Source organism: Pelophylax lessonae, assembly GCF_965119305.1.
Source record: "Pelophylax lessonae genome assembly, chromosome: 9".
In the NCBI taxonomy this organism is placed as follows: Eukaryota; Metazoa; Chordata; class Amphibia; order Anura; family Ranidae; genus Pelophylax; species Pelophylax lessonae.
The window spans coordinates 138,896,973-138,913,227 of NC_138776.1; the positions used below are offsets into that span (position 1 = coordinate 138,896,973).

At 45.1% G+C, this 16,255-nt stretch overlaps 1 protein-coding gene across 1 annotated transcript in view; it reads left to right on the plus strand.

The window, feature by feature from the left end:
* Positions 1–16,255, plus strand: part of TLL2 (tolloid like 2) — a 305,471-nt gene that overhangs the window by 205,084 nt on the left and 84,132 nt on the right. The window contains exons 8-9 of the mRNA XM_082268493.1: positions 5,490–5,614; positions 11,427–11,542. Coding sequence (XP_082124619.1) covers positions 5,490–5,614; positions 11,427–11,542 — 241 coding nt within the window. The remainder of the gene's footprint in view (positions 1–5,489; positions 5,615–11,426; positions 11,543–16,255) is intronic.

Sequence of the window (16,255 nt, forward strand, 5' to 3'; positions counted from 1 at the left end):
GGATATTTTGCCATCTTTCCTAGGTGCCTTTCGTCCTGGCAGCAGCATTTTGGCAAAAAACATTTGCGTTTTTATAAATGTGTGTTACTGTTTAGGCGCATTAGGTTCTTGGGAGTTTAATGATTTAATTGGTAAGCCTAACAATCTGTCCAATGAAATTGACGCTTAAGCGCTATACACACACACGTAGATTTAATGCCTTTTTGCCTCTAAACGCCTATGTGTGTACATAGGCTAACATCCAGGGGTGTTTGGGGGGGGCGCACGCCAGATATCTCTAACTGCCATGTTTAAAAACCTCCAGTGTGCATGAGGGCTAAGACACTTAAAAGGAGTGTATGCAAGTTGGTAAATAACTTCTCCAACGGACTATTGCAACAGTGCAGTACAAAAAGTGAATTATGCAGGAGGTGGCATATTTGCTGGAGTAGCCCAGCCAATGGATTTGCAGACAAATAAGGGCAGAAAAAATTGAAGAAAAAAACCTTTCATAAATCAAATCTTTGTTCAGATTAATTCATCTAGTGAGATTTGCAACCCTGAGGACCCCATCTCTGGTAGACTTCAAAGACTCACAGCGTAATGCATCATATCCAGTTTTGTCTAAGACTTTAGGACTTAGCAGTTTATCACCCAGCAAATAAAGTGTTTCTAGGAATTAAAGATATTAATCTTCCCATCAGCTGAAAAGAGCTATTGGAGATAAAAAGAATCATCTCTAGGAATGACAAGTATGTCATTGTGATCCATGAAAAGAAGCATTGTCAGGGAAAAGACTTTATTTGGATGAATAAAATGGAGAGAATGCATGCTGTAGACAAAAAAAAAAATTTCTTTCAATAGGTATTGTAAGTTGCTCAGCTGTGATGTAGTTGCTTTGCTCTGTTTAAATTTATGAAAGATCTTAACTTTTCCCTTTTTAGTTATATTGTTTAGAATAAGATGCCAAATCGTGTAACTTGGGGTTTCATAATCAAGCTTTGTGGCAAATCCAATAAATGATCTTGCTCTTATGCCCCAAGTAGCATTTGTTTCATGTCTCTTATAAACCTCACTTCTACATGTTGACCAGTTTTTAATAAAGGAACAGTGCATCTGAAAAGTATTTACTTTTTCCACATTTTGTTACAGCCTTATTCTAAAATTGATTAAATGTTATTCCAAAATTGATTCAATTCATTATTTCTCTTTCGTTCATTGATGCACACAGCTTCAGAGCTCCATAACGGTTGGGTTATACTGTCCCCTACAGGAGTAGGACACTAGGCAGAAAGTCTGGCTACGCCCATGGGCAGCCCCAGGGGGTATACTCCCTCTCTCTGCTAGGGACACTCTTTTTTTTTTTTTTTTCTGCCTACTCGGGAGTAAGGATCTAGTTCCTTGCTGGGATCTCTGGTCCTGGCAATTCTTTTCTTCTTAGATAGAATTTTTTTTTTCTCCTGGTTTTTCCTGTGAGATCTACATCAACTGCTGGACTGGGCGATGGGCTGGATAATCTAGATCCAGTGATCACCCCAGTCTGGGCAGCGAGCGCACGCAGACCTCAGCTCCGCGCTAGGTCGGCCATGACATAGCCCCACTGCACGGAGGCTGGCCTGCGAGTTAAACACCTCGCAAGGTCGCATATGACTGGGTCTCGGCCGGAGTTGCAGCTTTCCTCCTGGCTGATAGAACCCCTCTCCATCGAAATAGGAAGGGGACTTTCTGGAGTGGTGCCTGTCTGGTTCCTGGTATGGTGAGTAGCTGCCCCCCCTGGAGGGCTTTGGGGTGAACGTTGGCCCCTCCTTGGTTCCCCTCCTTCCCGTCAGGCACCCCCCTTTTTCACACATGTACACACATCACATGCACAGAAGTATTCACAGCCTTTGCCATGACTCTCAAAATTGAGCTCGGGTATATCCTATTTCCACTGATCATCATTTGAAATATTTCTAGAACTTGATTGGAGTCCACCTGTGGTAAATTCAGTTGATTGGACGTGATTTTTGGAAAGGCACGCACCTGTCTAAGGTCCCACAGTGCATGTCGGAGTACAAACTAAACCACGAAGTCCAAGGAATTCTCTGTAGACCTCTGAGACAGGATTGTATCGAGGCACAGATCTGGAGAAGGGTGGAGAAAATTTTTAAAAAGCTTTGAAGGTCCCAAAGAATACAGTGGGCTCCATCATCCATAAATGGAAGAAGTTTGGAACACCAGGACTCTTATCTCTGTTTTGGCTTGGCGCCCTGCTCTATCTGGGAGAAGGGCCTTAGTGAGTGAGGTGACAAAGAACCTGATGGTCACTATGACAGAGCTCCAGAGTTTCTTTTGGTAAAAAAGCACTCTGAGTCGTGTGAAACAGGTCTACCATCCATTTTGCTGTATTTTGCATCCTTGTTAAAGCCTTTAATCGTGAGCCATCGTTTGGTGTGCGGCTATTTCTCTTGTATCCTGAATGTGGTGGTGATCTGAGGTCCTGCACCCATAGCTGACTGGGAAGCGCTAACTGCCTGAGCGGTGTAAATCTCTTTCCCTGAGAGCAGAACCTTTCAGAAGAACCATCTTTGCAGCACTCCACCAATAAGGCCTGTATGGTAGAGTGGCCAGATGGAAGCCACTCCTCGGTAAAAGACACATGGCAGCACGCCTGGAGTTTGCCAAAAGGCACCTGACGGACTCTGGTCTGATGAAAAAGATTGGCAAGCGTCATGTCTGGTGGAAACCAGGCACTGCTCATCACCAGGCCAATATCATCCATACAGTGAAGCATGTGGGGCCGCATTCGCTGTGGGGATGTTTTTCAGTGGCAGGAACTGGAAAGATAAATGCGGCAATGTACGGAGGCATCCTTGATGAAAACCTGCTCTGGACCTCAGACTGGGCCAAAGGTTCATCTTCCAACAGGACAGCGACCCTAAGCACACAGCTAAGATAACAAAGGAGTGGCAATGGGACAACACTGAATGTCCTTGAGTGGTCCAGCCAGAGCCCAGACTTGAAGCCAATTGGACATCTGAGATCTAAAAATAACCCCTGTACCAACACTACCCATCCAACCTGACGGCGCTCGAGAGGTCCTGCAAAGAATTGGAGAAACTGCTCAAAAATAGGTGTGCCAAGCTTGTAGCATCACACTCAAAAAAACTTGAGGCTGTAATTGGTGCCAAAGGTGCTTCAACAAATTGAGCAAAGGCTGTGAATATTTATGTACGTGTTGTGTTTTATTAAAAAATAAAATAAAATTTTGCAAATCTTTTAAGCCAACTTCTTTTATGCTGTCATATATGGGGTATTGTTTGTAGAATTTTGAGGAAAATTAATGTAATCCATTTTGGGAGAAAAGCTGTAACAATGTGGAAAAAGTGAAGCGCTGTGAATACTCTTGGATGCACTGTAATTGTATCTGGACCACAGAATCATGCCACTCTTGCGGTCCCCTTCCATTGCTTTGATTTGTTAATTGCTTAAAGCAGAGCTCCAAAAGGTGAATCTACCCCTGCTGCCACATTTGGCACCTTTTCAGGGGGTGTCAAAACCAGGTACCGGTTCCACTTCTGGGTAAGATTGTCGTGCATGCGCAATTGGAAATGGGCTATGAAGCCGCAAGGCTTTTACTTAGTATGGATGCCGACTCCTGCACCTGGAGCCGATGGCCTGATCAGCTTTGGGTGCTGACATTGCGGGCTCTCTGGACAGGCAAAAATCCTTATATTAAGTTAGAGGCTACAGTATTCTTAGCTGCTGACTTTTAATTTTATTTTCCCCAGGCTGAAACTCCTCTTTAATTCGCTTGGAATAGTTTATAGTTAACCATGCAAGGTAACCAAAAGTAGTTAGACTAAGAAATGGACAGTGAGAAACTCAACCGTCCCCGAAACAAATGACAAAATTTATAGAAGCAATGGCTTTAAAAATGGGACGTTCTTTTGCAATGGTTTATAAATTCCATGATTGCATCTTTACAGATGAGCAGATGTACAAAACATGATTTATCTCGATTTAGCAGGTTTAGTATTTTGGTACATCTACTTACTATCTATCTTGGTTTATGAACTTATCCCATGCTGAAGGGCATACCATACTTGCTTCCGCAACAAATTTTGTGGCTTTATTTGAAGTTTGGCTTTTGTATCCAACTATTTGTTTATGAAACAGTCGTTGACAAGTCTCTAAGCCCCTGTTCACACTGGGGCGACCTGTCAGGTCACCGTAGGTCGCCTGCCATACAGAAGCTATCGACCCGTTATAATAGGAGCGACACAAGTCGCTCCGACTTGGAAAAAGGGTCCGGAGCTTCTTTGGAGCGACCTGCATAGACTTCAATGTTATGAAGTCCTTGCCGGCTGCTCCGAGGTCGCGGTGCGAGCAGCGCGCCGCGACCTGCGAGGTCGTCCGGCGAAGAAGCGTCGCCCCAGTGTGAACGGGGCCTTAAAATAAGATCAATGAAGTGTTTAGAAGAGGATTAGAGGTGCCTAGTCTTCAAACTTCAATGCTCTTTCATGGCCTAGTTGGCCAGACTTCAGGATTATGGTCGCTTGATTGCCAGGGACCCTAATGTTTAATTCTTTCATCCAGCAAAAAAATTTCACTTTGTGTCCTACTGTACTGTATATCACATGACCTCTGTTTTTTAGCCCCCCCCCCCCCCCCCCGCCCGCCCTACCTTTCATAACGTGGAGCAGAGTAGAATCTGGAATAAAAATCAGTCTAGCTTGCGGTCTTCCAATCCAGCTTTGATGTCCCAAGGTGACCAATGATCTCTCTCAAGCTTATGTTCTCCATTACTGCAAGCTGATCCAATGTAACACATCTGCTTTCAGTGAGCAGGCATTCAGCAAATACTGATCTTAGTGCTGTTTATATCAATGCAGTATGAAGCCAGACTCAATATGGCACGGCTCAACTCACTAAACCCTAAAGGCATACTAGAAAAACCTGAACACCGGTAAAAAGTAAAGACTGCCTTGAGCATGTGTACCTAGTGAACCTTTAGTCTGTTTTGAAAGCTGGCAGTATCTTTGCAATACAGGACCATCCTATTAATCTATTCCATAAATCTTACTAGTAAGTTCATTTTAGATGTCAAAAGTTGCTATAAAACTTTTCCTCTTGGTTTACAGAAAATGTTTTACTCTAAAGACCATTTCTCTGTTAGGTGCTAGAATGCATTATATTTTTAAAATGTTCTTTTCACTAGTTGGGTTACCTTGTCTATTTCACTCAACCTTCCAAGCACATCTGTTTTCAGGGTAGTGTAAGGTGTGGTCTTGGGAAGAATTGTCCTCATTTGTTTTTTGTTTAAAAATGTTTTTTCCAAGCCTTGAAAAATCAAGATGGACACATCAAAAATGCAGTTTGATCATGAGATTTGAATGGTGTATGAGAAATTCACAGAGTGCAAATAAAGCAAATGTCCATGACAATGCAGAAACTATATTGTAGGAACATAGCGGTGCTAGAACTAGTTTTTTTCTCTAACATGCTTCTTTTTTTCCCTTTTTAAACAGGAGTGTATATTTTGATACCATACTTCCCCGAAGAATCCATAACCATATTCGACCAACTATCGGGCAGCGCATTCGCCTCAGCCAAGGAGATATTGCTCAGGCAAAGAAACTGTACAAGTGTCCAGGTACTATATTTTCTTCTACTCAAAGCACAGATTTCTGGAAAAAATTAAAACTGGTTTGGATCGAAGATGGTAAAGTTTTTTAAATGGACAGGAGTTTATCCTTGTATTTTTTTTACTCGAACAATTTTTGTGTATGTTTTAGATATTTCCATCAATTTCTGCCCACAAAAAGTTCAGGGAGCATACCCCCAATTGGGATACACTTTAAGAAAACCATTGCAGAGCCTCTAACTCTTGCTTACTCCATCCAAAACCAAAAACATTTTGGATGTAGTTCTCTTTAAAAGCTATTGAACTGTTTTTCAAATCATCCAAATACTTCGTAGGTGCATCAAAGTAAAGTGTGCAGAGTCTGTGGGTCCTTGTTTACGAGCAGCTGAGTGTGCACGGCTTTACTTGAGTATACTGTGGTCTGCTGCAGTTTAGCTTTTTTGCATTTATGCCCATACACTGTACTTATGTTTTACAATAGCACCCAAGTACAGCCTTGCACAGCCATTTATGTCTATGGGGGGCTGTATCCTGCACTTGGGCTACTCTGGTCGTGGAAAGACACTGTCCTTTTACAGTGGATGGCAACGGGGACACTTACACTCATACACTTACTGGTTCTCTTTCGGGATGAGTGTCCTTCTTTCCGGATACTGCATGATGGCTTATTCATGCGCCGGCGGAGTACGGCTTGGTTCACCTCCATCCACCACTCCTGTGAGCCTAGGCATCTGGCGTTCCTGGGATCCTTCCCATCTGGCATCCTTATTTCGATCAGTGCTCTTGCCCTTTGAAACCTGGTGTGGTAATGTGCCTCTGTTCCTTTTTTTTTTTTTTTTTCAAATAAACTATTGATTGTTGACTTTGGATCCTCTGGTATTCATGTTTGTCAGTTCCTGTGTGCTGTCACCAATCATTGTGTATTCTGGTAGCATCAATTCCTATGCTTCTGACTGGCAGCACAGTGATACAGACCTTGCACATTGGAGTCAATCTATGTTCACCTTCCCGAATAGGTGGTCACACTAGAGAGCGCCTAGAATGGTTTGGTTTGCTGTCATTTACAGTGAGCATGCTCAGTTACCCATGACTTTGCACACCTGTTTTTGATGTACCTGCAATGTATTTGATTTAAAAACAGTTTAATAGGTTTTAACGATAACTTCAAGTCTGGGTGGAGGAAAGATGCCAGCGTTTGACACTTCCTTTGCCAAGTCAGAGCTAAAGATCTTTAATTGGTAAATCTTATTTAAAGAGGTTGTAAACCTCCAAAAATAACCCTCTAAGACAACGGCATAATAAGCTAGTATGCCTTGCATACTAGCTGATTATGAAATACTTTAGAACAAAGCCCTTCCAGCGGCCCCCGCTCACCGCTGTGACAGGCAACATGTTGATCAGTCTTCCTTCCGGGTTTGCATCCTCCGGCTGTCTGCCCAGGGGTGCAATGACGTCACTCCTGCGCATGCGTGCTGGAGCCCGCCCTCCATGGCACAGGGCTCTGAAGGTAAGGCGCGGTTCCTTTAGAGTGCATGGGCTAGTGAGGTCACTGGCTGCATGTAAAGTAAATATCTGCTAAACGGTGCATATTTAGGAGATGTAAGGCTTACCTATAGGTACTGTAAATTGTAAGCTTACCTATAGGCAAAAGTTAGAGAGAGTTTACTTAAAAGTGTAACTCCACTTTCGTGGTGAAAAAATAGAAAAAAATTGTGTATGCAACTGCGACAGTTCAGAAGTACTTTTTAATCTGCAGCCACTGTAATTTTTGGAAAATGCAATATGGCTACCTGGAGGTGTTGTGTACTTGGAATGTGTATAGAACGCCCTCCCAGAAAAACATAATTTCATGCTTGTGTGATTGGCTCACTGATTTTCCCAGAAGTCTGCCCTAAGATGAAGTCAGATTTCAGGCATCCTCTGCAACAAAAATGCCATTTTTGGTGAGATACTCCCAATAGGAACAGGTCTAAAAGGATGCAGGCCCAGCAGCTCATAATTATGAAACCATTCCCTTAGCACAGGGGCACAAACAGTGATTTCTTCAGAATGACAAAAGGTAGGACTCTGCAACAAAGTTTGTTAAAATCCTTGCAATGTACATAGATCAATACAGAGGGGAATTTTTAAGTTGAGTTGCGGTTTCATTTTATTGGAGAGTCAATGTTTGACTTGGCAGGGGTTGTTTAACATCCTCAGACCACTGCTTTTTTTTTTTTTTTATACTTACAATTTTCTGTTTGATTGTAAAAACATTTGTTCAATTTAATCATTGACGGGGTCAAATCTGTTAGTTTTAGACCATATTGCCGAAAAAACTAGAAGGAACAAGTTGGAAATTTCTCGAATGTACATGCTTCAAACCATGTATGTAGTTTTCGTTTAGTAGTCCATTTGTTCCTGAAATCAAATGCTTTAAACGCAAAACAATATTTTGAACTATATATAGAGGGGGAGGGGAATAAAATGGGTACTTGGAAGAGTACAATGGGATCGGAATATTGGGTAATATATGATAATAAGTATAATCCATAGCATAATATTGATATTACTCTTTTGGAAGCCGATATCCCAACATAACGAATATGATAAAACGGGAAGGGGGGAAAAAGACGGAACTTTGTGAGGTGTGTGAAGTCGGTGGGCATAATTGGTACAGTCACCTGGTATAAGATAAAAGATTTAATGTGTATCATGTTGTAAACATCATAAAATAACATGAGCAAGACATGCATGATACAGGAGTTGCATACATGTGACAATTCAGAGGCAATAAGAAACCTCTTAAATGCAGGATCATATAAAATAGGTGGGATATACATTGGGATGGAAAGGTCATTAATGATATACATGTATAAAGTCCAAATATAAAATATTGTAATATTAGTGGGGGACACATCCATATTGAGCTTGACGCGTTTCGTGGATATATTCCACTCATCAGGAGCAGATGCACCCCAAATCAGCATTCAAGGTGGGGTCAGTATAGAAGGGGGATAGTGTGGACAGTAGTCCAAAAGCCAAAGGGGTCTGTTTCTGGAGCTGTAGGGGCCCGAACCGCGGCCTAGGGCGTACCAAATAGGCATTCCAGGGTACATGTGAGTGACCAAAGTATTGAATGGTGGTATCACAGATATTAATCTCCAGGGATTTCTATGGGTAAAAGTGTTAGGTTAATATAGGGGTGTTCACTGATGCTACAGTGACAAAAGTGTAAAATAAATATGGAGATATATCTGTACCTGAGTGAATTAATTTCGAATATTGATTAAAGGAGATTGAGCAAAAAAATCTAAAAGATGAAAAAATGGAATCAAGTCAGTGGGAGAAAAGGTGAATGGATAGTTTTAGACCAAACCCCCAAGGGGGAGTGATCACAAGTGTACCCGTGACAAGGTATGTGAGGTGCTTAAGTAGATAGGCAGGAAAGGTGAAGGAAAGGTTCAGAGTGTTGAAAAAAGAGGATGTCATTAGGAAGTACCCAGTAGCGGCCACAATAGGGGCTCCTAGCGTCACGTCCGCGCTCAAGAAGTGGAGGAAACGCTGCCACATCCCGGACCAGGAAAATGTCCATGATAGTGGCACAGATGACCTCCCTTATGTTTGGGCGCGAGATTGGAAATCACGTGTCGATGCGATGACGCCACTAGTTGACGTCACATGTAACTGCACGGAGGACGTGGCGCCGAGGCACAGCGGGAAGCCGCCCACGTTCCCGCGCCAAATAGGGAGGGGCGGAGGGAGGCCCCTGAAGTCTCGCAACTCCTGGAAAAACGACAGCCCTAGGAAACTGTCCAGACATACAATGGCCATCTCAGTGTTCCCAATGCAAAATTCACCCATAGCAAGAAAGCATGGTAAAAAAGAATACTATATTGCCAAATAATGATATGATGCAAGCCTGAAGGGTCTGCATAAAAGCCAACCGCAAAAAACACACACCTCCATCCCTATTGAAGTCAAGTGTAAAGACAAAGACAGAAGACAAACAAAGACAAATTTGTCTTTGTTTTTGTTTGTCTTCTGTCTTTGTGTTTACACTTGACTTCAATGGGGATGGAGGTGTGTGGTTATTTGGCAATATTGTATTTTTTTACCATGCTTTCTTGCTATGGGTGAATTTTGCATTGGGAACACTGAGATGGCCATTGTAGATTGAAACTGTACAGTTTCCTTGGGCTGTTGTTTAGTTCCAGGCGTTGCGAGACACTTCGGGGGCCTCCCTCTGCCCCTCCCTATTGGGCGTGGGATCGTGGGCGGCTTCCCGCTGTGCCTCGGCGCCACGTCCTCCATGCCGTTACGTGTGACGTCAACTAGTGGCGCCATCACGTCGACACGTGATTTCCAATCTCGCGCCCAAACATAAGGGAGGTCATCTGTGCCACTATCATGGACGTTTTCCTTGTCCGGAATGTGGCAGCGTTTCCTCCACTTGAGCGCGGATGTGACTCTAGGAGCCTCTATTGTGGCCGCTACCGGGTACTTCCTAATGACATCCCCTTTTTTCAACACTCTGAACCTTTCCTTCACCTCTCATGCCTATCTACTTGAGCACCTCACACACCTTGTCACGGGTACACTTGTGATCACTCCCCCTTGGTGGTTTGGTCTAAAACTATCCAGTCACCTTTTTCTCCCACTGACTTGATTCCATTTTTTCATCTTTTAGATTTTTTTTGCTCAATTTCCTTTGAATAACTTTTAGTAATTCACTCAGGTACAGATATATCTCCATATTTATTTTACACTTTTGTCATTGTAGCATCAGTGAACACCCCTATATTAACCTAACACTTTTACCTATAGAAATCCCTGGAGATTAATATCTGTGATACCACCATTCAATACTTTGGTCACTCACATGTACCCTGGAATGCCTATTTGGTACGCCCTGGGCCGCGGTTCGGGCCCCTACAGCTCCCGGAACAGACTACTGTCCACACTATCCCCCTTCTATACTGACTCCACCTTGAGTGCTGATTTGGGGTGCATCTGCTCCTGATGAGTGGAATATATCCACGAAACGCGTCAAGCTCAATATGGATGTGTCCCCCACTAATATTACAATATTTTATATTTGGACTTTATATATGTATATCATCAATGGCCTTTCCATCCCAATGTATATCCAACCTATTTTATATGATCCTGCATTTAAGATGTTTCTTATTGCCTCTTTGACTGAATTGTCACATGTATGTAACTCATGTATCATGCATGTCTTGCTCATGTTGTTTTATGTTTACAACATGATACACATTAAATCTTTTATCTTATACCAGGTGACTGTACCAATTTATTATGCCCACCGACTCCTCACACAAAGTTCCGTCATTTTCCCCCCTTCCTGTGTTATCATATTTGTTATGTTGGGATATCGGCTTCCTAAAGAGTAATATCAATATTATGCTATGGATTATACTTATTATCATATATTACCCAATACGCCGATCCAATTGTACTCTTCCAATTACCCATTTTATTCCCCTTCCCCTCCATATATACCTGATTAGGGATGGAGGCAGCATTTAAAGTCCCAACTGTCTTGTCTCTGTATTTGTCTTTGTTTGTCTTCTGTCTTTGTGTTTACACTTGAATATCTTGAACTACTTTTTTGAATGTTCTGAGAAGACTGCAGCTGCAAAAACCTGCACAGCTTTTGTTTAGGTCCACCTGGAATGTATATATCGGACTTATACTGTAGGTTCGGTTGGATTTTAGATATATTAAGTACATCTTTAGATGAGAAAAAGCTACTTTGTAAAATGATAAACCTTTCCAATGTTCTATGTAAAGTTTGTTTCTTGTCTTCATTTTCAAGCTTGTGGAGAAACATTGCTAGAGTCAAGTGGTAATTTTTCTGCTCCTGGTTATCCAAGTGGTTATCCATCCTATACACATTGCATCTGGAGAATTTCGGTTACACCTGGAGAAAAGGTATGAAGTGCCTCTTTATTTGGTAGACTCATAGGTCTGTATGATGGAAATTGCCTGTATGCTTCATCCCACTGTACCTACTGCAAAGACAACTTAATTTGTAGCAGCTAGTATGATCACTGGTTGAGTTTATTAAATATTTCATTCATTCATCAACTGACACAGCGCTCATAACCGGTAGGTTATATTGCCTCCTCCAGGAGTTAGGACTAGGCAGAACAAAAACACCTGGCTACACCCATGGGCTGTCCTCTGCTGATATATAACCCCCCTCTCTGCTCTAGGTAATCAGTGTTAATCTGTCTAGGCAAGATTAAGGACATAGGCTCCCGGCTGGGACCTCTGGTCCTAGCAATTTTCTCCATTCTTGTATCTGTTTTCTCTCGTGGGATCTACAGATAACTGCCGGGCTTGGCGACCGGCAGATAATCTAGATCCAGTCCCTCCCCAGCCAGCGAGCATGTGCAGACCGCAGCTACGCGCTAGGTCAGTCACGACATAGCCTCATGGACAGAGGCTGGCCTCAAGTTAAATGTCTCGCAGGGTCGCATATGACCGGGCTTGGGTATGAGTAGCAGCGGTCCCTTAGCAGACCCGTCCCCTACTTCAGTGGCGAGGAATTCTGTCTGGAGCATTACCCACACCATGGAAGAGTAAGTACAGTCCCACCTCTCCCCTTTTGGTGGTTTTGGGGTGGATGCGGGTAACCTCCAGGGATGGTCAGACCTGCCGGCAGGTTCCTTCCTCCCATCCCTAAATCCCTCACTGAGCTGGGCTTCCCCCACTCCAATCCCCCCCCTGCCTGGACCTAGAGTCTGGTGGGTGTCCCAGGGTAGAGAATGCAGCAGAGACCCCTGGGGTCCCCCCCCGCTATCCCCACTCTGTAAGGGTCCTTGGCTAGTGTGTCCCGCCCTGGTAGTTTGGAGGAGTCCCAGTGTAGGAAACCCCTAGGTGCATGCCCTGCTGTTTGCCGTGTGGGTATACTGCAGGGGGGTCACAGTGCAAAGCCTGGTGCAGAGTGCACAGCACAGTCTCCCCTAAATGTATCCTACCTTCGGGGGTTTGTCTCCTTGCAGAGGGTGCAGCGTTGTAGAGGGTGCAGGAAAGATCCTGGCAGCATGCTTCAGTGTTTGTAGCTGATGGCAATTTTCCCTTAGTATGGCTGGTCCCCGGTTGGCGGCCATGTTTGTGTAGTCGGATGATGTCATGGGGGCCTTTTCCCTTAATCTTGGAGATGCTGGAGACAACTGAAGCCTTGTGGGAATGCTGAAGCTCCTCCTCTTCCTCCTTGGTTTCCTCTTCCTGTGCTCGGGACATTTGAACAGGCAATATCGTCCATGCTAGGTTTGAATTCTTGGTGTTCCTGCGATCGGTAGGGTGAGTCTTTGGGGGTCACTGTTATCTTCCTTTCTGCTAATAGGTGCCCTGAGCCTTAAGGGGATCCTTTAGTGGTGCCAAAGGATTGTTTTTGTACTGCAAGGTCTTTTCCTTATGGAGCCTCAGGGTCACATCTCCCCCACTGACCCCCCCCTCATGTTGGGGGCAGGTCCCTTGGCGGCGGTCCTGGAGTCCTTAGTGTCCCGTGTGGAAGTAGCATGTGGGCAAAGGCACAGGAGGAAGCTTCCCCTGTCTTCCCCTGCTCAGACTGTCTCATCTGATTCTGAGCCTGATGCCGCAGTGCATGTGGCCCGTCCAGGGGGTTTTAATATCGCACCCCCTGATCCATCCAATAGTGAGGATGATTCCTCCATGGTCACAGCAGCGAATGAGAGCTCTGGTAGACGCACTTATTTCTGCAGTGCGTGAGACTTTAAAAATGGAGGATGCGGCTGAAGTAGCTATGGATGTGGCTGTGTCGTTTGGTATGCACAAGTTGCATCGTACTCAAAAGGGGTTTCCTTACGTGCCTTATTTTGACAGGTTTTCCTGTAAGGAATGGGAACAACCAAAATTACCCTTTGTGGTCCTCAAGTCCCTTTTTAAAAAAAAAAAAAAAAAGTGGGCTAGTCCACCAGTGGTGGACCCTACTGTTTCCAAGTTAAATAAAGCAACCATAATCCCAGTAGTGGAATCCCCGCCCTTTAAGGACCCTGCTGACAAAGTGGAGGCTGTGGCACCAAGCATGTTTACTATGGCTGGTTCGGCATTGCGGCCAGTCTTTGCCTCAGCCCTGATGTCTCAGACCCTAACTGAATGGGCCAAGCTCTTGTGCCAGTGCCTGGGGGGTAAACAGGTCCCCGCTGCTTGTTGATTTAGCAGACCAGTTGGTCCAAGGGCTGCAGTTTTTGTGAGGCAGCTTTGGATACAGCTCCTGTGCTGTCCAAACTTTCTGTTTCAGCAGCGGTGATTAGGCGCGTGCTGTGGCTTAACCACTTAAGCCCCGGAAGATTTTACCCCTTTCCTGACCAGGCCCTATTTTTCCATTTGGCACTGCTTGACTTTAACGGACAATTGCGCGGTCGTGCAACGCCGTACCCAAACAAATTTGACTTTTTTTTTTTTCCCACAAACAGAGCTTTCTTTTAGTGGTATTTGATCACCTGTGCGATTTTTATTTTTTTTTTTTTTTTTTTTTTTGCGGGATTGCGGCCGACAGATCGGACCCTGACTGACATTTTTGACACTTTTGGGGGACCAGTGACATTACTACAGTAATCAGCGCTATACATATTCACTGTTACTGTAATAATGACACTGGCAGGGAGGGGGTTAACTTTATTGGAGAAGGAGAGGTTAAGTGTGTCCCTAGGGGCGTGTTTCTAACTGCAGGGATGTGGCTTTTCATGTAACAGCAGAGATCAACGATCCTACATAGCAGGACCGTATGATCTCTGCTGTTACACAAGGGAGAAAGACAGGCGGCTTTGTTTACATTATCCGCCTGCCTTTCTCCCTCTGTAACTGACGATCGCGAGTGACCGGCGGACATCGGGTCCGCCGGTCACTCGCGCGGAGGTGTCCGTGAACGAGCGGGGGTGGGAGCGTGCCCCTGGCGGCGCACGCTCGCCCCCTTTTGGCTCACAGGCGAGTGACGTACCGGTACGTCACTTTGCCTGCACAGGGCTTACCTCCGCAGTATATGTACTTGCGGCGGTCGGCAAGTGGTTAAGAATTGGTCCACAGACCAAGCCTCTAAGAAAGCTCTCATTGATCTGCCCTTTTAAGGCGATCTCTTGTTTGGGGCTACCGTGAATGACCTTAAGGGTATCATGGGGGGGGGAGGTGGTTGAGTACCTTCCACAGTCAAGGAAGGGGCAGGAGCCTCGCAACAGATGGGGGCCCTCCTTCTTAGCCCATAGAAAATTCCTTAAAATAAGTCTTAAACATCCATCTTTTATATTTTCTAGTGCTCCTGTGCCTAGTACCTCTGCTCCCAGGCAGTTTTTACGCCTTCAGCTATCTGGGTCTAGAGAAAAACCTCAAGGGCATAAAAAGCCCCGGGGCCAGAGGCCTGCCAAGGCAGGCTTAGTCAACCTAATGAAGGGACGCCCCCACTAATATGGGTGGGGGGGGGGAAGCTTCTACAGTTCAGATGTTTGGAAAGAGTCGATTCGGACAGGTGGGTATTTCCAGTGTCACAGGGATGCAAACTAAAATTTTAGGTGTTCCACTACCTCAACCCCCCCCCCCCCCCCCCCGTGTTTTTAAGATCCAACGGACCCACAGATCTGTTAGAGGGTCTTTAATCCAGGCCGTTGACCATTTGAGATTGAACTTCTCGTTGGCCTTGCAAAGGCTTCTACTCAAATCTTAGAAACTTATTCAGAGCCTCGAGATTCCAAAATGTGTTTTTAACTAAGCATTCGCTCCTTTCGCGTGCTGTCAATTTGTTCTGTTGCCTCTCTGCAGGGAGAGGAATTTTTAGCATCCATAGACCTCAATGATCCATACCTGCATGTGCCAATTTTCCAAGCCTCCTCAAAGGTTTTTGTCATTCGGGTATTCCCAAAGATTCTGGCCCCGGTATTGGTGATGCCAAGATCTCAGGGAATAGAAGTGGTAGGGGGGGGCGTGGCTTGGCACCGGACCTGAATGGCCGCATGGTAGAGGAGCTCTCTGCACTGGGGGATTAATATTAGCTTTTTGGTGTCTCATCTATCACCCCAACATGGTCAGATCGGGCCGCAGCGCATCAGCCAGCCGAGTACCACCACCCGACCAGACGATCCAAAACTCTGGCAACATTCCAGCGATCTTTAGGGCTCAGCGGGAAGGCCTACGAGCGGCCTCACCATCTCCAGCACCCCGCTCTCCTGAAGTACAGCCTGTCTCCTCCTCACTGCTCCAACTGGGGACTAACATGGCGACTCCACTACCCAGCCTGGCGGACCTACAAACAGTCGCGGCCGATATAAAACATACCCTGGGATCAGCTATCACGGAGCTTTCAGTCGAGCTGCGTTCTGTAACGGCCCGCCTCACAGAGACAGAGAAATCATCGATTACCCAGGCGACCGCCATCAAACAGCTTCAGCGATCAACTGATGCCCAAACACATCTTATCGAGATCAACAGGCACCTGGAAGATCTCGATAATCGGGGTCGGAGACACAATATCCGCCTGAGAGGTCTCCCTGAATCAGTGGAACCACCCGCTCTAGTGCCTGCAATGACCGCCATCTTCAATGACCTACTCGAGCGCCCTGCAGACACTCCTGTGGAATTTAAAAGAGCTCATCGCGCCCTCAGACCGAGAGGAGCGGATAATGATCC